Genomic DNA, 25,908 nt, shown 5'->3' on the forward strand with positions numbered 1-25,908 from the left:
TTTAACATAGATCGAAAACCATATAACAATTTAAATTGAAACTTAGCAAAAGTCTAATTTATATCGTGCGCTAACGTTTTGTGCACTAAAAATGGCATGTTTTACACGAAGTTAACATTTTATTATGCGAAAAATCAATTTCTAATCAACTTTCTACGCGTTTCATGTCATTTTGAGCATGTCAAAAATTCCCACACGTGCGCAAATTTTTACGCGCGCGGTGCACACGTAGCATTAAAAACGTCATTTTTTCGAGTGATTTATGTTTTTCCAGCCTTTTCTAGTAATTTTACCAACTTTTAAACAATTTCGACTTCAAATTACGTCATACGAGCACGTAGAATATGATAATTTGCACGCTTCTTTGATGAAAAACTTCAAAAATTCGTCAAAATTAAGCCTTTTTTTAAACAATCGTAGTTTCTAAACTAAACGGTAAAAATTATTTTTATTACATATTCTGGAAGTTGATGAGTTGCAGATCATGCATTAATATGGCTAACCGGACATTGTGACGTCATCGTATGGCCACGCGAATATGAAATTTAGGATTTTTGTATCTTTCGTCATAACTCCTCACATTTAATAGAGCGCATCTCCACTTATCCGTTTTCCATTTTCATCCCGATTTTGATATTGTCTAGGTCAATCAACTATCTTTAGCACGAGTTAAAAAATTTTAATTTTTATGACGTCATCATGCCTAAAAATTTAAATTACGTGTGGCATTAATTTCATCTTTACAGTAAATTTCAATCTGTTATAGCTCGTAAGAATAAAATGTGATAATCACGATTAAAACGTTTTCTGGAAGCTATTGGATTGTAGATACGAAATCATGTGATAATGTTGCCAATCGGTTGTTGTGACGTCATCATATGGCCAGTTAAATAAAAAAGTAGTATTTTCATCTTTTGCGTCATCAATGCATTACATTTAAAAGAGCGCGCATCAATATTTTACGTATTCAAATTTCTTCTACACGTTAATATGTTGTTGCTGAGATAATTTCCTTCCGACATTGCTACCTGCGCGTTTCATTTTAAAACCGTCAACATGTTAAAAATTGCAATAAATAGCGGGTTCCGTAATTTCAGCTATTCTACACTGTATGTGATATGGATACAGATTATACTGTGTATACTATATTATATGAATCAAAATAATAGAAATTCAGCAATAACAACATATCATATTCTTCAGTTCAGGTCATAATGCCATAATCTTTTTCTGTGTGCAATATTCCAACATATGACGTGCACGTGGCGTTTGTGACGTCGTGCGGATTACTAACTCGTCAAAGTGACGAGTTACATGTCTAGTTTCTTTTGTTTTATGCAAGAAAAATGTATGTTTATCTTCTATTTATCGTCGATCGTTATCGTTCTAGTGTAAATGTGTCTTTTTTATGTAGTTGTCCACCAGTCGGCGTTTCGATTTTGTCATATAAAACGCCATGTGTGCCATAATATTTATCTTTTCTACCAAGATTAAAAGTCGAATCGCGCAATAAAAGTGAGTTGACGAATCACAACAAACAGTTCGAATCACCCACCGCGTCATGATTGGTCAAATTAATTACAAAAAACGCATAGAAATAAACTGTACACTGTCAATGATAATTTATAATTCGCATATTTAATGACACTATTTCATAACTAAATTAGTCCTGAAATTTACTTGACTATATACTACTAAAAACCTGAAGAATAATTTTGATTCTATTCAAAATCATTACAACTTTTCGTCTCCGGGACGAGCCCCCTTTTACGACATTCGTTTTCGTAAACTTTACCCCGTTATTAAGTATCTGAAGAAAGAGAATTGTATTTACGACGAACAGTTAAACTAATTCCATTGTAGACAATGTTTTTTACATTAATAGAATTAGTTCTATTTTCATAGCATGAATAAAATAAATTATATGGCATGAGAAACGTGACGTATTTTTTACTTGAGTGTCTAATTAAAACTCTATACATGCTGATAATAATAAAGTAGTCTCTACATAATGGGAAACGCCTATTCTGAGGTCACCCAAAAAAAGACGCTTTGTTTGTTTTCACTTGGACTCAACTCAAGGACGTGTAGGCGCAACGCAAGTGAATTGGCCAATCACAACCGATAGTTTGGATGATCCATCGCGTCGTGATTGGTCAAAATATTTGCGTCGCGCTTACGTCCTTGTTTTGCCTCCAAATAAGAACCAAGCTTTTGTTAATATGGGTTCTACTGTATTCTGTATTTTACAATCATAATTGATATTTATTCAAGAACTGTTCCCTTATTAAAAAGTATAAATGCATAAACAATATTAGATTAAGAGAAAAATAATGAACATAATTTGTAAGCAGACCAAATGACATACCATTAGTCGGTGTTTTCAAATAGTAATGTTTTTATATATTAATACAGGTTAAGTTGACTCCTATCTATACAAACGTTAAATTTTTTTTTTTTAGAATTGACATCGCTTAGTTATCACAAAATAGTGAATGAAAATTTGATTCATACTTAAGTATAATGAAATCCTATGATCTGAATTATTATTATTAATATGTGCTTATTTAAATTAAATACTATCTTTTTATGATTACTACCACATATACCTGACTATTTATACATTGTGTATAACTCGATAGCATCACAGATAAAGATAGCAATACGTTATTTGTATTTAACAGGTCTGCATCAATATGTACAACCAGGAATACTGTACTTTACATTCGTCTTTCAAAGGTCAAAGTCTAAATGCATAAATAGGATGCGAACACGCGCGCGTATCCACGCGCACTAAAGTCGTTAGTGATATTAAAATGAATATATTAACAGCGTATACAACTATAAATAAACATTATTGAACGTAGGTTGTACGTCCGTCCTTATTGGTCGCTCAAAGTTTTTACTAGAATTATTAAACAATGGTCCCATAAATTAAAAAAACTTCAGTGTATGATAGTCGGGGTTTTCCCATCAAAATTAACACAACAAAATACTGATATTATACAAATAATGAATTTTAAACGATCGTTTAATAGTGCGTACTATTGCACGCCATGTGACCCACAATCGTCCAATCAAATGACAGGAATTTATTTAGGTGTTATATAAAGCCTTATAATACTCTACTAATCGTCAGTATAGTTTAACATTGCTTCATTCACATTATCCTTATGCGGCCCTAAAATACTAATACCGTCCACAATTTGATTGGCAGGTTAAGGCTGGTAGTAATATGTTTTAAAAACCATTCAGTGAGACAGATATGCGAAATATGTACCCTATTGAAATAGTACATAATAAAAAATAAATATTAGAGTTCAATCTAGCATTCATAAAAGTTAAATTTTGAGTTTGCTAAATCGAGCATGAAGTTTTGTTTAACATAAAAGTAATAGCAACTTCGATACAACAAGAGAAATACGGTTTGATTTCACAAAGAATGATTACAATATATTTTTTGTTTTTATTTCCAGTTACCATACAATATGGGTTTTTACAGTATGCTGCCTTATTGTATTTAATTATAATGGTTGATATGTCGTGGTAAAAACACAGAATTTCCTAAATTAAAACGTTTGCTCCAATCACATTGTTTTAATCAGAGATAAATGTTATAATGTATAATTTCTCTGATACTAGGATAACCCCTCCTTTGAAGACGACGACGCCCCTAATACGGATACATTTCCCCGTAAAACGAACGAGGGGAAATATTGTTTTAACACTACGGGGGACACCCCTATTATGGAGGGGGACACCGTTATTAGGCAAGGGGGGCAACATGAAGGAGACACTGTGTTGGGTCTTGAAGGCGCCCCCTGGTGTGGTTTCTATGTATTTTAGACGTCTCTTTGGAACTACTGAACCATACATTTGTTCACTTTTCGTCTTGCGCGATATGTTTACGTATTTGTGACGTCACATAAAATTACTGATCCGTGACTAATATTTTATTCAAATAATTATTGCAATGTCATGGCATCCCGCAGTAAATCAATATCAGGTATGAAATGATACTAAATAAATATAATTTGTACATGATTAAATTATTCAATTGAAAAAAAATAAAATAATCGATCAATGATCAAAAGAGCATTCTGGATATAAGTGTGTTGAGAGAATTTTTTTTTTTTAGATTCAGTTTAGACATTTTTAAATGTATATAACAGCTGTTGATTTCTCAGCATTATTGTACGTGTTTATTTCAATCCAATAATACGTATAAGACAGTCAATAATTTGTGTATGTTTTTCTTAATATTAAGGGCCCGTTGCTACTGAGCACAGAGAATACGAATTTAAATACCGTATTTACGAAAAAAAATACCCGGTATTTAACAGAAACGGGTTCACATAAAAAAGTTTCGATTTCAAATCGGTATTTTTAACCCAATTTATTTCAAATACGGGTTTTAACAACCGCGTGCATTTCTACCGCGTACCTCATATGGGATGGCCCGCTATGTTTATAATAATGTTCGTACATCCGCTGTGAAAAAAATTGTTTACAAAAGTAACCAGGGACGCAACTAGAAAGATCAAAAACCGTACACCCCAGAAGTAGAGTGGTTTGTAGGAAGGCCTGCTTATTTTACATAATATTGACATGATTCTATTAAGTTTTGGAATTATTATTTTATTTTAATTAATTAATTGATTTAAATAATTAATAATTAATTACAAAAATAATCAATTGAAGACATATTCCAAATACAAGTGAATACATTCATACATTAATTTACATCAAATTAATTATCAAAATTGCGAATTAATTAAATTTCATATCTGCACTTAACATAGGGATGAGGGCAAATTTTATACTAACGCCTGTTTTCAACTAGGCGAATCTGAGCTCTTACTGAGTGCGCATTTTATCGCAGGCACATCATGCGCAAAAAGCCGATTTTCCACAAATCAAAAGCGTCGAATGCGTAGAGAGAGTTTTGGAAGATTGTTTTAAATACAGATTTAAAAAATAGAAATTGTTTTAATTGGTCAGATACGTATATTGTAGTAGTACATTTGGTTAATATTTGTTTAGATAAACATGATTGATGTGTGCCGATAAAACTGTGACTTGGTCACTAAAATAAAACAAATTATTTCCATATAAAATACAAATAAAACAAAATATATATACATGTTTACAGAGTTAGAATGAGAATGCGCTTTTGTTGAAATGTAAGCAGCAAATAATAATAAGTTTTTGCCGGTGGCAGGAAAACCCCTTCCCATCGTCCACCCCTTCTAAAAATGTTACACACTTCCTTTACTCATTAATTAAAGCAAAACTAAAGTTATTCGGTTTCTGATAAACCGTTACGTACAAGCACCCTCAGTAATTTGCTTTCTTTTAACACAGCGTAAACACAAATTAAAGTTTTCAGTTTGTAAATTATGAAACGAGTAATAAAATAGCTGACTGGCTATACGGATTCTTTCCATATATGATTTGAATTGTCATTTATAGAAATGATTGTATGACTACTGTTTTATTCATAATAAATTTAAATGGATCATTTCATTTTGTATAAATTATCCTGGTCACTTAAATATTACATTACTACATGTTTCTAAGTTATTTTCAATGAATACAGAACAATGGGTAAAGTTGGTTAACATTTTTGACAAGACTTCGAGAAAGTCACTGAATACTGAAGCTAATGATATATAAAGGTGAATTAAATTACAACAGCATACTTCGGGATTTTCAAAGTTATGATATGCCTTTCAAGCAAGAACTAGTATCAAGTAATCTGGTTTAAACTAGATATATCTGGTAAAAACTTGTTCAGATAAGTATGAGCCTGTCAAGCAAGAAATAGTATCAAGTAATCTGGTTTAAACTAGATATATTTAGTAAAACTTGTTCAGATAATTATGAGCCTGTCAAGCAAAAACTAGTATCAAGTAAACTGGTTTAAACTGGATATATCTGGTGAAAACTTGTTCAGATAATTATGAGCTTGTCAAACATGAACTGGTTACAAGTAAAATAATCTGGTTTAAACAAGATATAACTAGTAAAAACTTTTTCAGATAATTATGAACCCGTCAAACATGAACTGGTAAGTATACTAAACTAGTTTAAACTAGATATGGTAAAAAACTTATTAAGATAAATGGTCAAGCCATGAAATCTGTCAAAGAACGGTATTAAGAAAAAGTGATCTGATATCAAAGATAATAAGCCAAAATATGGAAACTGTCAAAGAACCGGTATCAAAGTAAACTGGTTTAAACTAGATACATCTGGTAGAAACATGTTCAGATAGTTATAAGCCTGTCAAACCAGAACTGGTATCATCAAGAAAAAGTAATCTAGTTCAAACTAGATATGGTAAAAAGTTAAGATAATGATAAGCCAAGGAATCTGTCAAAGAAGAACCAGTATAAAACTAATCTGGTTTAAACTAGATATATCTGGTAAAAACTGGAATAAGCCAAGCCATGGTATCTGTCAAACGAGAACCTACTTTAGGAGGGTATACATACCACAGAGATAGACAAACACACTCACACATCAATGTTTTTTACTTTGGAATCAAATCATTAGAAACACTGTCGTGTGTCATTTACCTATAATCAACTATTTTGTTCTATCTTTATTTACGTGTGTATATTTTTATTTTTAAGTACAATCATTTTCGACTTAATAAGCTAGGTAGATTGCACATGGATAATGGTCTGTGAGTTGATAACATTTCTTCTACGTATACTTATACAGCACCTTTCTGTGATATCTCTCAACATAGTTCCTATACGCTCGCCAACTGTTTGTATGGTCCATGCAGTCGCAGAAACTGTAACACCAAAATAATTAATTTAAATTTAAACCATTTAATATATTTTTATTTTGACATTTGACTGTTCTCACCATTGTTTTAAAATGATTAGAGTGAAGATGTATGTACTATACTAGTGGAGTTCTATTAGTAGTGGATCCAGTAGTTTGATGGTTAACAAGGTATAGGGTTCAGTCCTGACCTAGTGCCAGTAACTCATGACCCCCCAAGCCTCAAATGAGACTTAGTTTATAAGCACAATGAATTATAAGCTAGTTTATCCATCCTGTAATTGTCGATTTACTCACTGTTTGGATGTGTGTAAAATAAAATATAAAAAGACATTTTTCATTTTTAAAAAAACATCACATGACTAAATGTGGCTATTGAGTCCAACAGTAATTATCAGAAACACATGAAGAATGACTTTTCAACTCAATAGCATAGTCTTTTGAACAAAATTTATTCCAGTCAAACTATTACATTTTCCGCACTTTAATTAGTTGTTTCAGTTTGAACAGAAAGTCATAAAATCAACTATTGAGGACACTAGATAATTGAACTTTTCATCTGGTTTAAACTAGTTTGGGCTTGGACTCAATAAAACTAAATGTATAGTTTGGCTTACTAAGTTAACCAGGAAAAGTTGCAAAAACAACTAGACTTCTTCCAGTTAAACTCACCAGCTGACCTTGAGAAGTTTTTTTAAACAAAAAGTTCAGTGTGAATGAGGTGCTAGAATACTATATAAATATGGTTTTTTTTGTGCATTAAAATTCTAAAAAAATGTTACTTACCTGAATAACAAGTGATGGCCCACCAGCAACAATATCACCTGGTATCTGGGTCAAAGGGCAGTTCTCAATACTCATTATTTGAAGAGCCATACACAACGCAAGTTCATACGGCAAATTATGCAAATTAGGGTTATCATTAAGGTACAATTCTTCAAGCGTTGCTAAGGTTCCTAAATATAAACAAATATAATATGTTAACATAGTCATCGACCAGCTTAGCACCACCATAAACCTAGCTAAGAATTTCTTAAGATTATTGTTCATATACTGTACATTCTACATATTCACATGGAAAAAATGACATATTCATTATTAAAATCTATACATTCATTAGCAAAATCTACAAATTCAATTAGCAAAATCTACATGTTCACAAAGCAACACACAGTATTTCTACACACATACCTATTTCTTCTGGTAACGCTGACAAATTATTCTCACCAACGCCAAGGTATTGCAAACTTGATAAATTTCTGTATAAAATAAAATTATGAAATACTAAATAATATTTTTGAAGAGATATACAGGGGCTATTCTGAGGAGTCCCTGCACTGTAGATACCACTTGGGTGTCACCTAGTCAACCCTCTAGTAGTGTACTAGTATCTCTATGAGCTTACCCTATTGCTGGTGGTAATGATGTTAGCCGGTTTGACTGCACAACAAGTCTCTTTAATTCCTTAAGATAAGCTAATAAAAAAGAACAAAATTGAAGTGAAACATTTACTGTACTGTACTAGGGAGTTAGGCAGCGCTGTCTTCTTTTAGGAAACTAGGTAGTACTGTCTTCTTTTAGGAAACTAGGTAGTACTGTCTTCTTTTAGGAAACTAGGTAGTACTGTCTTCTTTTAGGAAGCTAGGTAGTACTGTCTTCTTTTAGGAAGCTAGGTAGTACCGTCTTCTTTTAGGAAGCTAGGTATACTCTTATAGTTACAGTGTAAAGCAACAACAAACGTAGACTTACATAATTCGGCAGGTAAATATTCCAATTTGTTCTCTTCCAGGTCAAGAACACGTAACTTGGATAATTTTCCAATCGTTCGCGGCAATCTCTGAAAATAACAAAACAAAATTGTTGATAATATATAATACAAAGCTATGACAACTTTAATTCCTGAGCTCTTATTGATTGCGTCTTTTATTGCATCTCGAAAATGTAGAACTGTATGAATTAGTAATTACACAATTTTACAGAATTTATGCCATGCACCTTCTAAAATTTAAATTATTAAATATTACCTTTAGTAAATTGTTACTAAGGATGAGAACTTCTAGAGCCTGTAGTTTGTCTACATCGTCTGGGATCAAACTTATTTGATTCGTGCCCAAATTTAGTTCTACCATCGTCACCCAACTATCAATATCTGCAATAAAAAAAAAATATATAAAAAAAAATTATATATATATTATAAAATTATTATAACTAGATGGTACGCTCGCTTCGCTCGCGTAAATCTAGGTCGTGCCCACAGATGGTTCTCGAATACACAGTAATTTCAGCGTTAAAAAACTGGCGATTTCAAATGTACAATAATGCAGGACAATAATATATGTCGTTTACAGGAACGATTAAATAGACACTGTGATTTATGTACTCAACTAAAATTAGCACACTGGGAATTACTTCCGAAAGAGAAACTTGTCACAAAATGAGACCAATTGTTTAAGTCAAATTTAAACAAACTTAATTTGTGTTTTGTATGTAACATTATGGTTGAGGGATGGGGAAGAGGATGGGTGCAAAGAGGAACAATTTTTAAATATATTCTTTATTTTGTAACGAAATATTAATTAACATGTTTTACAAATAATATACCACTAAACACAGTAAAACATTGCGATGTAATACTTTGTTGAAACTATCACCGTCGTAGTCGATTGAAATAGTACAGTACATGTAACGATACACTACGACGTATGTTTATATATAATGTTAAACAATTTTTGAAAACCACCTCTATTCGGGGCAAATCATAAATTCGATTTAATCGGTAATAGCTCATTATCCGTTTAAAAATAATTATATCCAACCTCTGCAGCAAAGATTGAAAAAAAAAAATGGATCGAATTTCTGTTATGAGTATACAGTACTTTCCTTTACGACGCCTGAGGGAATAGACACTTGTGGAACGACACAGAGATTGGAATGTTCCATTCATCGCAAATCAATACATTTGTATAAACGTATATTAAATCTATCAAAATAGTATTTTTTAAAGAAAATCGGCCTGTCTTCAACATTATGATACTGTACTCGAGCTGTTCAACCGGTTTTCAGCTATTAAAAACAATTATCGTAGGAGGAGATAGGAAAATGCGAAGCCTCCTCGCATTTTTGTGGCGGGTATTTTTCAAGATGGACATCCATTAGACAGTGTATACCACGATCGGAAAACACCCCTATTTGGGGCAAATCGTTGAACCTAAATTCGTTTTAATCGTCAATAACTAATTATCTAACTTAATTTAATTAGTAAACAGGGTTACATCAGGTGGTTAAAATCAATACCAAAAGTACGAACCAACTTTATATACCATCGAGTAAAAATTCTAAAAGTAAGGCGCGATTTAGCGAATTTTGCCCTTACGTAAATTTATATATAGATATAAAGAAAAGATTACAATAATCTAATACAAATATCTAATGAAAGTTTTTGAAAAAATAAAAAACATTCTACCAAGTTAAAAAAATAGATTAAAGATGTATTGTCCCTTTGACTAATTCCAAACAAATTAAAAAAAAAATATTTTGAAAAAAAGTGGGTCATTTTGAAGTATCATAATAGTTATTAACTTTCACAAAAATGTATCGAAAAAAAAATCATTTAACTGAAATACAGACGTTTTTATGTTCAAAAAATAACTTTGACTTCCAGTCAAAGTTTTCAATCAAAACATATCCCATAATGAAAAGCGCTTGTTTGGCTACTCTGTATGCCTAATCATAAAACTTCCTCGGAATCTGTGTGAAAACACCTTCTCAACCATGACAGGTTGTAAACAATCCTAATTAGCATCATGCATAATGCATACTCGTGTTTTAAAATCTTTGTTTACTTTTGTTCGCGACGATTTTCCAGACGAAATGTAATCAAATTAAATTACCTGTTAATTACATAAAATCGTTGTTTTTGGCTCAAATATTCAACTTAAAGTGAATAACTTTAATATTACTTTGATATGGCCAATTTAAATTTAGAATTTGACCTTCATTTTTTGTGTTTCAAGGGACAATACAAGAAACGAATGTTCCATAATAGAGATTTTGACTTTGACCTGACTTTGACAGTGTGACCTTATTTCACAACACTAGACATGTTTTTTCTATGTTACAAAATACATTTGTTATTTCTGTATTATGCTAGGACATGCTGATCAGCTTGGGTTATACAGTGTAGATCTCTTCCTTTAGCACACCCCTATTCAAGGGACACTTTCCCATAAACTAAATTAGGGCAATTGTAACCAATCAACAAACTCCTATCCTGGAGACATTGTTAAATCCCAAAGTTGTCCCCTTAATAGAGGTTCAACTGAATTTTACTTCTTTAAATTCAGGGACAAGGAGACACTTTGTCAAGATCTCAAAGATAAATGCTTAATAGGAGTTCTACTGTTATTCAAACCATGACACTCAATGTAGTCAGTCAGGGACGTAAGGAGTGGCTGTCAAAAAGAGTTTGTGGCCGAGTGAGTGGCCGAGTAGTTGAGAGAGTGGAACCGTAATTACGTAGCCATAACTTCGAAAACGGTTTGAGGCTCACTCACTCCATGGTTCTGGTGGTAGAACAAGCCTTCTCGGATAAGGACTATAAACAGTAGGTCCAGTGCACTTTAAAGAACCTAGTACATTTTTCGAGACGAGTATGGGGTTACCCCGGTATACTAGTACATCACAGCCGTTGATCATAACTGGACCTTCTGGGAGACCAGTCCTTGACTGAAGAGGTTACTCAGTATAAACAAATTCAAAAGCTTTTTTGAGTGGATACTGCATTAAAATTATGCTAGGAGGTAGACATTAGGATGGGTGGAAGGTGTGTTTTACCACCCACTCCTGATCAGATAAATACATCCATGCTCAGTATTTGTTGTAGGGTATATTTATGGCATACTACTTACCAAGAGGTAAAGCTGTTAATTGGTTGTCTTTCATATTGAGTTTGGTGAGATTCCTTGCCTTGCTAAATATCTTGTATGGTATCTTGTTGATCTGATTATGTTCCATGTTAACAGACTGAAACAAACCAAAAAACAGAAAGTCTGATTAAGTTCAATACTTAAGCTCTGTCTACACTATCAAACTAGTTTGACAAATTGTAATGTGCTCAAATACGGTAGGGATATACTCTAATATGGTAGTGATATCACATCATCATGTCCATATATGGGCACATCACATTTATTGTTACATAAATCATATTTAAATCACATTTAAATTTAAAAAAAGTAGCTGTCTTAGATACATGTCTGAAATATGTAAATGTATGCAAATTATAATTATCAGTTTCATTTGCATATTAAAATAGTCATACTTACATTGGCTGTTGCAAATTGAGCTGGACCTCCTACGGGATAGGAACTGAAGTTGTTTCTGGCTAAACACACCGAGCTCATTCTACCCAGACTGGAGAGTAAATCCTCCTACGAAACAAAACAATAAATATAATAAATGGTCTATCTAATCTAATTAAGTATAATCTATACAATGTTAAGCTCAAACTTTATGTGACAAAAAAAATGTGATGTGCCCATATGGACATGATGACATCATATCACTACCATATTTGAGCACATCACACTTTTTTGTCAATCAAGTTTGATAGTATAGACAGAGCTTTATAGTCAAATGTCATTTCTCCATTTTTTTTTTTCCATAGGCAAGTTTATTCACTGTCACTATTAAAGGTGAAAATCTGATCACAAGACAACATACACAAGCACACATTCTCTCAAACTGGGTGCCCTCTCCAAAATAAGAAGCAAATAAAATGTTTTGCCTAGGATAATATATATCCCAAACAGTGACATAACACCTATGAGTGATCACTGGCTAAACCCAGGGGGCCCAGGAGCTTATAGGGGCCTCTGAGCAGTGCCCAGATGAAAAAAAAAATTTAAATATGTCGTAAAAGGTTAAAAACACTCGGCCTCCAGCATTGGGGTTTCAGGGGATTCATGGCCTCTGCATTACTCAACTGATCCTAAATTCATACTATAGAAAACCAGACTTTCCATAAAAGCAGAAATATGGGCAAGAGTGCCCACTAATGGAAGTTTATCAAATCATTTATAACGTGTACGCACCGGAAGTGATGATACATTGTTATTTTCAATGTTAAACTCATCTAGTTCAGAACATCTACTCAAGGACCTTGGAATTCCTGTTAGACGATTGTATCTGAAAGGGAAAAAACACACACATTATAATACATAATGTGTTGGTCGCGCATCATCAAACATTTTTTGACCCACTGTACACCAAGCTCATGCTCGAATGCTAAAGAAGATTCCTGTTCTCACTTTACATTTTCACCATTTATAAATTAATTATTACCGTATATCCTCGGGTATAATCCCACATTGGGTCTATAATCCCTACTTTTTTATGTCTGATCAAACAGGAATATCCTCAGGTGTAGTCCTGGTATTGACTTTTGGTCTGGATGTAGGCCTCTCTCTAGCCAGTTTAGATGAGGTTTTACAAGAAATGCTTTAAACCAATCATTTTTTTTTTGAACCAGGGTTTCCCCCGGTATAGTCCCACCCTCCAAAGTAGTTCCAATTTCATGTTCCAGGGTGTGGAATTATACTAGAGGGTATACGGTATTGATTTCTAGTATATCACTGGGTGGTTTAGAGTTTCTTAATGCTGGTAAAATTTATAAATTAACATACCATTGAACTCCTATTAAGAGGACACCTTTGAGATGCCACAAGTGTAGAAATTGGCCAGTGTTTATTTTATTTATTTGTTCGATAGGAAAAGTGTCCCAAAAGAGGCCTTCTTTCTGTTCATTCTACAACACATAGGTTTACTGAACAATGCATTTAACATTTCCATGATCCCTCACCACATAAAGCTCTATCTACACTGTCAAAGTAGTTTGACAAAAAAGTCTGATGTGCCCAAATATGGTAGTGATATGCTTAAATATGGTGGTAGTAATATGACATCATCATGTCCATATATGGACACAAAACATTTTTTTGTCACATAAAGTTTGATAGTGTAGACAGAGCTTAATACAAACTTACTCAAGAATTCAGCAAACATAGTGTTAGGTTTAGGACGTTGGAATTAATACCATGGGATGTGAGGGAGAATTTTGCAATGAAAGAAATTGGCCTACAACAACATTATTAACAATAAGACATTATTTTGTCACATAAATTAAATTTGTTTAAGTGTAAACAGCTTTATGTATTATCTATATATTACTTTTAATTTGATAGTGTAGACAGAGCTTAACATACTCTTTCTTGGTTTGCTTACCTTAGACCAAGCCTGCTAAGAGATTTAAGGTTGCCTAGGCTGTCTGGTATGTCCAACAATTCATTATGCTGGAAATCTAATGATGTTAACTGCATACAATTACCAATTTCTGAAAAAAAAAAAACCAAATTCATAAAGTTAATAAAATTATGAAAAATCTGATTGATTGAAAATGGCACTAAACTTAAACTCTCTCTACGCGATCAAAATTTATGTGACAAGAAAATGTGATGTGCCCATATATGGATATGATGATGTCATATCATTACCCTATTTGGGGATATCACTACCATATTAGGTTACATTTTTTTTGTCAAAATAGTTTGATAGTGTAGAAAGAGCTAACAAGATTAAGGGATTGGAAAGACAAACATGATTAAGTCCTTAAACTGATAATTGATTAACTGAATATTGGTTATTGATTACCTATTTTCAATACTTACCATCTGGTAAATGTTCGACTTGGTTGTGTGACAGGTCAAAGTTTGTTAGATGAACTAATTGACCTATGCCCTTTGGCAGTTCCCGAATCTTATTGTCTCTCAAGTTAAGAATTGTCAACCTCTGTAAAAAAACAATCCGTTTGAAAAATATAAAAAAAGCTAAATAAAATATATTATAATAAATAAAACTTGTTTTTATGACTAAAAAGTTTAAGATATTTAGTGAGCTTTTATTTGGGGACGGTGGACAGACAGTAATTACTTATGTTACAAATTACATGCTATGTCTTGTTCATTTACCCTCCCCTAATAGACAAAACCTCACTATTGTTTTATGGTGTTCTGAACAACCAATGGATTTTAGTGAGACTGTTTTAGTCATTTAAAAATGTCAGATTTCATACCCTTAATTTACTGATTTCTTCGTCTAAGGCTGTAATGCGATTGAAGCGTAAATACAAGGTTGTCAGAGACATCAAACGATACACCACAGGAGGAATCTAAAGAGAAACAAAAATTACAAATTATATTTGATAAGGACAGTTTTTTATAGTCAAACACAAATTAAAACAGTAAAGAAACGCATGATTACCAAACAGCGATAAAGGTCGGGATAACCGAGTTATGCCAAAGCGTACTTGACTGTTCACCCTGGAATGGTAATTGGACCAAGGTGGACCAGTGTGAACACAGCTTTAGCCACATGGATAAAAATATTCCAGTTTTGATAGTTCATTTAAATGGTAGAACTTTAAATTAAACGTTCAGACATGCGCAAGGCTGAAATGGCTTACACAAATCATACAGTAAGGTATCCACGGCCTAAAATGCCAACAAAGTATTCATTTCTGATGTTAAACGTGCGTAGTGTGTGGCTTTAACAACGCCACTGCCTATAGTTCACACTTAAAGGAGTATCAAACAAACAAACAAACAAACCCTTAGACTTACTTCTTTCAGTTTGTTGTGTCGGAGATCAAGAATCTCGAGTGACTCTAGCTTGTAGAGAGACTGTGGCAGTGATGTCATCCAATTCTCACTTAGATGAAGAATTTTGAGGTTGGTGAGGTTACCGACCTCTGCTGGCAGGTTTGGCAGCTTATTGCCATACAGGTAGAGTTCTGTCAACTGGGTAAGCTGGAATAGATAGTACATGTTATGAATAACAGTTTAAAGCTCTGTCTACACTATCAAACTAGTTTGACAAAAAAAGTGTGATGTGCCCAAATATAGTGGTAATATGCGCAAATATGGCAGTGATATGAAATCATGGCCATATATGGGCACATCACATTTGTTTGTCACATACAGTTTAGGTTATAAGTTTGAACCAGGTCATTTAGGCAAAAGTGCTCGGTGCCAAACAGAGAAGAATCGAAATAAATAATCAAATAGGCTAGTTATAACTTTAAGTTCTTAGCTCTGTACAAATATTTATCATTTATAAAAATATTTAAATAAACTCACCTCTTTAACAGATACAGGAAGAGATGTAAGCTGTAAAATATAAATAAAAATATATAAGGTCATTCTTGATGTATATGTTATATTTTTAGAGTGTAAATGGATAAAATAATAACAATAAAAACAACTATGTAATCAAGATTAACTGATTGAAATAAAACTGTTGGCCAGAACTGAACACAAAACATAGATGTACTCCGAAGTGGATAACTACTCTATATGTATTTTTAGGCTCTTTTAACATATTTTGACTCATTACCAAAATAAATTTGGCAGAATTTAGTAGTGATTTATAAGCCTGCCTACCAACCCCAGGCTCTTCAAAGCCTATCTGATTGCAGCATAAGTTTAACTTAAAAATAACATTCTACCTCCGAAACATAATTATCCGAGGACTAAATTGACTAATTATTCTTGGCAATATGTCAAAAACATAACAATGACTCGTAGGCACACTGTCCACTGCACCTACAGTACACTTCTAGTACTCATTTCACGTATCTGCAAAATGCAACAACTTGTAACCAGGTTTGCATAGCGTCAATACAGTTTTGTGTTTTTTTCCCGAGATTTCACAGGGGACCTCATTAGAGGCCTGTTTTTGTTCCGAGATGTCCAGAGTTCTAACGACGCGTACATGTATTTCCCTGGTAATAAACTGACCAATCATGGTAATAAACTGACCAATCATGGTAATAAACTGACCAATCATGGTAATCAAATATGCACGCAGCTATGCTTTCTCCAGAGATTTCGCACGTTTCAGGAGATAAAACTGTGTTACAACTTGTTACAAGATGTGAAAAGGATATTATTAGGGAGGTTTCGCAACCTTACGAATACGATAACGAAAACGGATACGTCACGCATTTGTGAAACTTTTGAGCTGATCCCCATTTCATATTTATAAAGCGTATTCGTGTTGACGAATATCACCAGTCATATGCGTAACTACAAAACGGGTATAGTTGTTGACCTATTTTGCACATTTTGCATTTGAATCAGGAATGATTCATGACTATAATATAATTATACCTTTATTGAAAGTAATTTACTAAAGTAATTTACTAAAATGCCAGGTCAATTTTGATAAATAGCAGTTTTTAAAGTCTTCACTCGCATTGATGTTACGCTAGGCCTAGGCAGCTAAGCACCAAGCAACACGTACCTGCGCTTCCCTCAAATTTACCGCAGTCATATTTTGGACGGCGCCCTCAATATTTCGTTGCCATGCGAAACAGATTTTTACTGGCTTACGAAAAACGAATACGTGTGCGTGACATATCCGTTGTCGTTATCGTATTCGTAAGGTTGCGAAACCTCCCTATTATAATATACTACAACATCCATGTTAAGGCGTGTAAATGATTTAACCAGGTACCTGTATGAATAGAACACATACAAATACATTGTTGTATGATGTTTACATGCATTGTATATTTATTTACTCAGTAAATTTTTTATTACAACAGTGAAACAATAGAAGACATGGAACAAACAATGAGAGGTCAATAAACATTCATTCAATGCCAGAAAATAAAGGGAAAACCCCCCTTTCTCACAAAAGCTGTGTTCCAAGAATACGCGGCATTTAGTAAATATAGTTCATGCACTTATGTTTTTCTGTGAGGATTGGTACTGCAGGCATACTGTACATCCGGAAAAATGCAAGACAGGTATTGACAAGCAATGACACAGACTGTCTCCTTACTGTACATGCAACCCCTTAAATTTCGCTCTCTCCCGTGTAATAAAAAAAAAAAATTTTACATAAAAGGTCAAAGTTAACTTACACCAGCTTTGGTGAGGTCCAATCTCTTGTTGTCTTGATCTTTACACATTTGAAATGCCTCTCTGTATTTCAGTGACTCACTCTTGACCTAGGTGAAAAAAAAAAGATTAATTGAAAAACTACAGTACTATAGCTGACCAAAGTAAAGATGGATGGAAAACATGATTTTTTTATTTCGGTGTGAAATTGGTCTAAACCCTTGTTTAGAGGAAACCCCTATTTAGGAGACATCCCTATTAAATTTCATTGCAAAATTTGTTTAGCAATAATTATTGCTAATCATACTGATTTTTTAGTCGAGAAATATAGTTTTTTATTGTATTTTTTGCCAAACAATTATAAAATATGTGTAACAATAAGGTTGTTTTGTATTCTGTAGCTTTTAGTACTGCGTCGTAAGGTGGTTTCCCGAATGATCGTAAAATCAAAACGGTACTGGGTATGACCAACTAGCGTTATTGTCACCAACTAGTCATCCATTCATAGAAGTACTGATGTAGTAGCCAATCTGTACGGTGACCATAGGATGTGACCTGAGACATGACTAACTACGACTTTTAGTTGATAGAAGATTGAAAACATTTTGTTAAGAAGAGTTGTACTGTATGTGGATGTTTATTGAAATTATGTAAATAATGTTTACACACTAGGCATATAAATAGTAATGTTTGTTAGAGTAAAATGGTAGAGTGGATGTCTTGTCGTTGTATGGTTTTAGTTTAGTACTGGTGAAAATATTCCCGGTGTCCCGTAATAGGAGTTCTGAAGGTCACGTCATGTCAGTGTACAGTACCTTAATTTAATATTTTTAATTTTAGACAAATATAATCTACAATTTCAAGGTGACCGTCATTATTATGTATGCAGCTTTAATGCGTTTTTTGTATGTACCTGTTGATCTAGCATCTACTGCACTGTAGAATAAATTATAGCATATTGGTCAATGAAGGTCAGTTGCTTAATATCCAATTAATCTACCAGTAATTACAATTTAACAATATCATATTGCGTAAGATACCAATTAACTTGTGCATTGAAACATATTTTACGATTTATTCGTAAGTAGACTGGTAGACAGAGCTTTACTTTATTAATGCTGATATTACGCCACAGGATGTACTGTACATCTCTATGTTGTCAAACTATGGATACTAAAGATTGACTGTACTGTACTATTAAAAGTCAATTATTTGCTGCTGTATAAAGTACTTGCTTTTAAACTAGCACAATTATACAATTATAGTCACAATTCTTAGAAAACACCAAGAGACTTTAAAACTGCTCTCCCACTGAGGATAACATCGTGTCTAAACGGACAAATTGAGAACCCCTTAGAATCTTACATCAGAGAGGACTGTATTGTGTGTCATCAGAATGTGATTGTTGTGCTGTGGAGGTGGCAATGCCCGTAGGACATTCATTTTAAATACTTTAAATTCCAATATAGATTTAAAAACATTTACGTTGGTCTAAAAAAAAACATATTTACAGACAATTTTAGGGTGACTTCCTAAATCCTACAGTTAGTACTGCAGTACATGGTCAATAGTTCCATCTACTCTAGTGAATACAGTGTAACTGTTAAAGGCTGCCTGCCAGGCTTAATACAATACTGTTTAGGTAGGCCTACAGTGTGTACTGTACACCCATGCAGTAATCTTCATTTACAGTACAATTACTCTACTATAGTAGTACTGTGTTACATTAGTTACCCTATTTTTGACTTTGTGAAGGAAGCAGTTACCATGTATTTTTGTACAGTTGAATACAGTAAAACTATAATACTGTAATTTAATAAATACAGATGTTCACTATTGTTGAGTAAACATCAGGGAAAAATTTCATAAAAAATTTTGTTTAGCAATATTGCTAATCAAACTGATTTTTAAGTCGAGAAACATAGTTTTGTATTGTATTTTTTGCTACACAATTTTCAAAATGTGTAGCAATAAGGTTGTTTTGTATAGCTTTTTGCTATGCTACACTGGCGAAAATGTTTCCTGAACATACCATACTGAAATGTACAGTCAACACTGGTATACAGTACAGGTTAATTAAATACAGTGCAGAATTATTAGTGTTTAACTGTATACAGTGTATCAGACATAACTAACAAAAATTCCTTTGTACAGCATCGTTTTTCTGCTTTTATGAAATACTGGATTTTCAGACAAAGAAGATCTATTTTTAAGCAGACGCTATATAGATTTATAAACCAGTTGGAATTTAAAAACATTCATCAACAAAAATTCTTTTAAAACTTTAATCACTGTTAAAAAATAATGGGCAAAGGTAAACAATGTGTAAGAACGAAGGCTAGGTTAAAAATGGAATGTCTTTTGTAACCGATTAACTTCTTCTTTCAATTCTACTATTTAAATGAAAAGAAAAAAGTTTTCCATATTGTATTAAATTTACACTAGACCTCAAAGCACCATGTTTGTTACTGATACACTTTTCTACAACTCTAAACAGTAACTAACAAAACATTTTTAAATTAATACACTACTTGAAAAAATATAGCCATAAACAGATACTATAGTCACAAGAGGGAATTTGTATGTCGACGATGTACCCCAGTACTTATTGTAGCTGTCTGCACCAAGTACAGTACATGATTTGCTGGTTGCACAGAGTACAGTATATTTAATTATAGCTGGATATATTAATGTATGTTGTAGCTGCTTACACAGAAAGTGTACTGTACATTAGCTGCTGTTTGCTGTACAGGGTTAACTGCCTGCACCAAGTACAGTATGATTTGCTGGTTGCACATTATGTTGTGTAACTGGTTGCACAGAGTAATTTTAAATTCTGGATACTGTAAATGTACCTGTATGTTGTAGCTGGCTACACAGTACAGTACATTACAGGATAGCGGTGGTGTGTCTGCACACTATGTACAGTTAATACTGTACTGTAGCTGGTTGTATGTTGTAGCTGGCTACACAGTACAGTGCATTACAGTAGCGGCGGTGTGTCTGCACACTATGTACAGTTAATACTGTAGCTGGTTGTATGTTGTACTGTAGCTGGCTACACAGTACAGTACATTACAGTAGCGGTGGTGTGTCTGCACACTATGTACAGTTAATACTGTAGCTGGTTGTATGTTGTAGCTGGCTACACAGTACAGTACATTACAGGATAGCGGTGGTGTGTCTGCACACTATGTACAGTTAATACTGTAGCTGGTTGCATATTATTTTGCAGCTAACGTTTGCACGTTACTGGTTATATTGGTTACATATTACGCTATAGTGATACTGTAGGCTGATATGATAGCACATAAAACGTTGTTGTACAGTATGTCAGTTCAGATTATTTTGTATACATGGGGATATCTTGCTTGTTGCAGTGTTGCACATACTGTACACTACACAAGCTGGTTGCAGAATATTTGTTTAGTTTGGCTGCAGAATATTTTATAGCTGGTTGCATCACAATATTGTAAATGTAGCTGGCTGCAGATTCTGGCTGCATTACAATATTGTGGAATGTAGAAGGCTGCACAAATACTGTACTGTACGTTCTACAAGTTGTCTTGTTTGACAATATTTTTGTACTGTAGCTCAGAATCATTGTCAACAATTTTGCAAAAATAGACACCGAAATCAATGTTGTCATCTCAGATTCTATGAGACAGACTACAGTACTCTACATACTAAGAAATTACATGGTCACATGACTAAATACTGCAAACACTGCACTGCGTTTCTGTGAATCACATGTAACAAATTAAAATTTGACGCAGCAAAATATCGCTTGATTTTGTATGCATACTGTACATGTAATTGCAACCCTGCGCTACAACGCTATGCAATAATAATAACAAGTCCCAGGACCCTGTTTTCATACCGTTATCTGTAATAGTATTATTATGCAATATTAAACATGCCTGACCTCATCTTGAACTCTAAACGAATCATCTATCGACAGCCAATTGGCTCACTCATCCAGTCCAATGCCTAAATACTATTGTCAATTACAAAAACCTGTTTATCTATTCTTAATACATTTTCTATATAACTTTGATTTTGAAATCATTTCATGTCACAGAGAAACATTTATGAAATTTGTAGAGAAAAACAAGTTTAAAAACAAGAAATTTGGTACATTGTTTACTGTACTTTACTTTAGGACTCCAACCCACAGGCTCTTATGAAAAAGAAACAGTTTTATTTCGCCTTTTACCGGGATTTTATCAAATACACAAATAAGAGCGGAGAAAAACAAGAAGTGGAGACAAAAGAAAACAAAGATAGAGAAAACAAGGAATGTAGATAGTGTAGAGAACACTTTAAGGAATGTAGATAGTGTAGAGAACACAAGGAGTGGAGATAGATAAAACAAGGAATGGAGATAGAGAACATAAGGAGTGGAGATAGAACACAAGGAGTACTGGAAATAGAAAACACAAGGAGTGGAGATAGAACACAAGGAGTGCAGATAGAGAACACAAAGAATGGAGATAGAACACAACGAGTGGAGATAGAGAACACAAGGAGTGGAGATAAAAGAACACAAAGAGTAGAGATAGAGAACACAAGGAGTGGAGATAGTGAACATAAGGAAAGTGAGAAAGATGGATAGAGAAGCTACAGCAGGAAGTGGAGAGAAGAATGACAACGAACCTGATCAGTTACCTTCTTTTTAGGGCCTGGTGCCTTTATTGATCCATCAGACATTATAATGCTGACATCCTTTTTACCAATTTCCGGCGTCGTTACTTTGCACTTTGCTTTCATGTCCTGTTCTAAATTGCTCATTTTCGGTTCTTTCTTTAACAAGATGATACAGAATGAATAAAAATCCTTGCTTAATATTTTGTGAAGATGTACGCGTCCTTGCTCTTGGAACCACAAGAGTTATCTTCACTCCTCTTTAAAGGATGTTTAATAAGTCATGTTGCAACTGAAGATCAGAATGATGTCTTTATTAATTTTCACAGAAGGAATCTTGAACTGATGGCCTAAGATATCTTGCTCTCACCGATTCCGGTGCTTCATTCTCCAGTTTCTAAAAAAAAATTGTAAAAATATATTATCATTTTCACAAACACTATCAAAATCAAACTAAACTCCAGACAGAAATTGAAGTGCATAACCCAAACATTTGACGTACAGTACACGCCGTGAAATTGTGTGTCGAGACTATCGGTTAAAAACAAAGTATACTGACATTACACCCACTTTAGACGCATAAAGTTAAGAACACCATTTAATTTTTAAGATTTCATTCAACAACAAAAAAGTCTTTTTTGCACAACCTTTTTATACCGACAAACAATAACATTACTATTTTTGACTTTACACTATCAGTAAGTGGCTAAATCACTTTGTTTAAAATGGATGCTAAAGTTGTTTCATGTTTTTTTGGGGTTGTTTTTGCAACATTATGATCTCAAACTACTTTCACAAGTAGAAACATTTTATAATCTTTTTTTTTTAAAGATTGTCTCCCTGAAAAATTAAATAATGTTGTTGATGAATATTTATTTATTTTTAAATGCCATGTTATGTTTTTTTTTTTTTTTTCAAAAATTGGAGAGAAAAAAAATCATAATTTGATCTTAATATAATCTTTAGTTTGGTTCAGTTTTTTTTCTGTACATGTCAAGTTGAATAACTTTATTAAAATACAAAATGGTGTATTCAAAGTTGAATTTCATTTCATCTTATTTTTCATGTTTGGGGGAACAATACAATACATAATTTAATATAATAAATATTATTTTAACAATAATAATCCATTAATCTTTAATAATAAAACTTTATTTAATCACGGAAGCACTTGTATACCACAATGGTGATTTATAACAAGCATCTAGTTACATACATACAATACAGTATGATATTTTACAGGGTTACTGTAGTAATGGTGTTTTACAGTACATTTTACTGTTGTTAAACAATTATGTTTTTAATCAACAGTACTAACAGTTAGTATTCAGGATCAACATTTAACAAAGTCTATGAAAACAGGTCAGAGTTCAGATTTCTGGAGATCATGTTTTCTTTGTAATCTTCTGTACACAAAAGTGCAATAATTGCTATTTTAAATGACAAGAGAAAACATACACTGCAAATAGTGTGATATGACTGAATACATGTATTCTTTTTATCTTAATTTTTAACTATAACCTCTGTACAAAGGATAAAGTTTAATGAACTTCTTTACATAGACTCTCTTTCAGTAGATTCCTCACTCACAGACTCTGACCTTGAATATAGTATTCTACAATGTATAGTAGAAAGACTGCTATTTCAATTGCTTTAACAGGCTTTGTCTCTATTGTATTTTATTGATGTTTTTTTGTTATATTTTAAATAAAATAAAAATTATAATTGATGTTAACAAATGTTATTCGCATTATATTGCAACATGAACTATGGAACAAAAAGTAAATTTAAATACAGTCTATAATTTAGTGACTAATTTTATACTGACATACTGTACTTCTTTACTGTATACTGTAAGACAATAGGCCAAAGGTAACTATATTTAAATTACTACAGTAGTACTAGTATATTTAGTATTACCCTGTTCTTACCTGCAACTAACTTTGAAAAACAAATAATAATTAATAGGACCACTGTGTAAACAAAATCCTGTCATCTTTAACCTCTTTTGTGTTAAAAAAGTGTTGTGAAATATATCTGAGATCCGAGTTTTCTAGATCTGAGTTTCTAGACACCTGTGAAATAGTCATTGAAAAGTCAACAGAATTGCAAACTCTCTTCTGCAAAACTGGACAGGATCATTGAGGGTCTCAATTACTATACTGTAAGCGTATTAATGTGTAAAAATGGAGTAAAAATTATAATTTTATACGACACAATAACATTATTTTCACATTATTAATTTGAAAGCTTTAATTAAAGAAATTCTGTCAGAAATGAGATAAGTGCATTACATTCGTTACTGATGGGATATGAAATTGCTGTGCTCTTTTTTTTTAAAAACCAAAATAGGCCTAGCATAGTAGATCTTCATACATCAATTGACAATGATGTATAATAATAATGAAGTAAAACTGGCTGTGTTAGCCTACACAAAAAAACAGTATACGGAATGCTGGCTGGCTGCTGTGCCCATTCATTCAAGTACTGTGTAGGCCTACAAACAACCATACATCATACACTTACTTACTACTTTTGCAAGAACAAAATAAGCACACAATTAATATTATTTTCAAGTTGATATCACTGATGATGCTACCCTGTGTAGCCTACCATTGAGGAGGTAGGCTGGTCTAAAGCATCTCGTCGTGTGTTTATTAGACGACGACTGGATAACTGTGCGGACAAGATAATTTCTCACGATTGAGCAACAAGAGTTTTGCCTCAAAAGTACATTTTGAGGTAAAATGCAACTTTAGATTTAGCTCAGTATGGTACTATAAACATCACATATTAAGGAACACTTAACTAATTGTGCAAAAACATTCGATTTATGCAAAAACGTAGCAATTTATATATATTACCTTGTAAAATATCACAGGCGTACTTCAGCCCTTTTTGTGTACTAGCCTAGCCTAGAAGGTTAAATGATGGTTGCCAGACCAAAGCGAACCTTTTGCCCAATTATTATATTTTAAAATGTTATAATCAAGAGAGTTGTTTAGACAATAAAACAGGATTGTAATAACGTACAGTTGTGTGTGTACATATAATCTATTTTATTTTTCCTTTCATAAAATGTATAAATATGGATAAAACAATTTGAACATAATATACTATTAATCTTTGAAAATATCATAAAATTTGTTCTGGTTTTTTTTCTTGGTCCGTCTCATCATTGATGTTGATGGTTGTGCCGAAATTGTGAGAAAAAATAACTGAAACTCATATTATATAGAACGCAATACAAATATTACTCTACCATTCAAATTAGATTGTTCAATTCAAATGACCCATAGGTAATTTGACAGGCCTCAGATTTGAGGGTGGAGGACATAAATAACAAGATAATTGTAATTAGACATCATAAAATCTAACAATCTAGTGATACCTATATAGATTTTACATCAAAATTAAATCTGTATTTTTTTCTTAATTTATCAATTGAAAACAAGAAATTACGAATGTACTAAACAAAATAACGTAATGTACTAAATTACTCCCTCCT

The 25,908-nt window shown here is 32.9% G+C and overlaps 1 protein-coding gene across 2 annotated transcripts; it reads right to left on the minus strand.

The window, feature by feature from the left end:
• Positions 1 to 1,638: 1,638 nt before the first annotated feature.
• LOC140053941 (uncharacterized) lies at positions 1,639 to 25,292 on the minus strand. 2 transcript variants are annotated; one of them, XM_072098701.1, is made up of 17 exons: positions 25,265 to 25,292; positions 22,425 to 22,797; positions 17,780 to 17,866; positions 15,990 to 16,019; positions 15,474 to 15,659; positions 14,927 to 15,022; positions 14,523 to 14,643; positions 14,080 to 14,188; positions 12,891 to 12,984; positions 12,123 to 12,227; positions 11,706 to 11,820; positions 8,823 to 8,947; positions 8,548 to 8,635; positions 8,204 to 8,273; positions 7,990 to 8,057; positions 7,585 to 7,754; positions 1,639 to 6,805 (listed from the first exon to the last, which is right to left on the minus strand). In XM_072098701.1, exons 2-17 carry the CDS (start codon positions 22,545 to 22,547, stop codon positions 6,761 to 6,763), a joined length of 1,632 nt encoding a protein of 543 aa, XP_071954802.1. In that variant the 5' UTR covers positions 22,548 to 22,797; positions 25,265 to 25,292; the 3' UTR covers positions 1,639 to 6,760. The 2 variants fall into 2 exon arrangements, with proteins under 2 accessions (XP_071954802.1, XP_071954803.1); XM_072098702.1 differs by lacking the exon at positions 25,265 to 25,292 and having other exon boundaries at positions 22,425 to 22,849.
• Between the last annotated feature and the right edge of the window lie 616 nt (positions 25,293 to 25,908).

The sequence above is a fragment of the Antedon mediterranea genome, chromosome 7 (assembly GCF_964355755.1).
Source record: "Antedon mediterranea chromosome 7, ecAntMedi1.1, whole genome shotgun sequence".
NCBI lineage: Eukaryota > Metazoa > Echinodermata > Crinoidea > Comatulida > Antedonidae > Antedon > Antedon mediterranea.

Excerpts from the sequence above, each read along its gene's own strand:
- LOC140053941 (XM_072098701.1), bottom strand. The coding sequence starts at position 22,547 with ATGAGCAATTTAGAACAGGACATGAAAGCAAAGTGCAAAGTAACGACG. Across the intron at positions 12,985-14,079 it reads CTTAGCAGGCTTGGTCTAAG|ATACAATCGTCTAACAGGAA; the intron begins GTAAGCAAACCA and ends TTTCCCTTTCAG. Across the intron at positions 7,755-7,989 it reads AGCGTTACCAGAAGAAATAG|GAACCTTAGCAACGCTTGAA; the intron begins GTATGTGTGTAG and ends GTTTATATTTAG.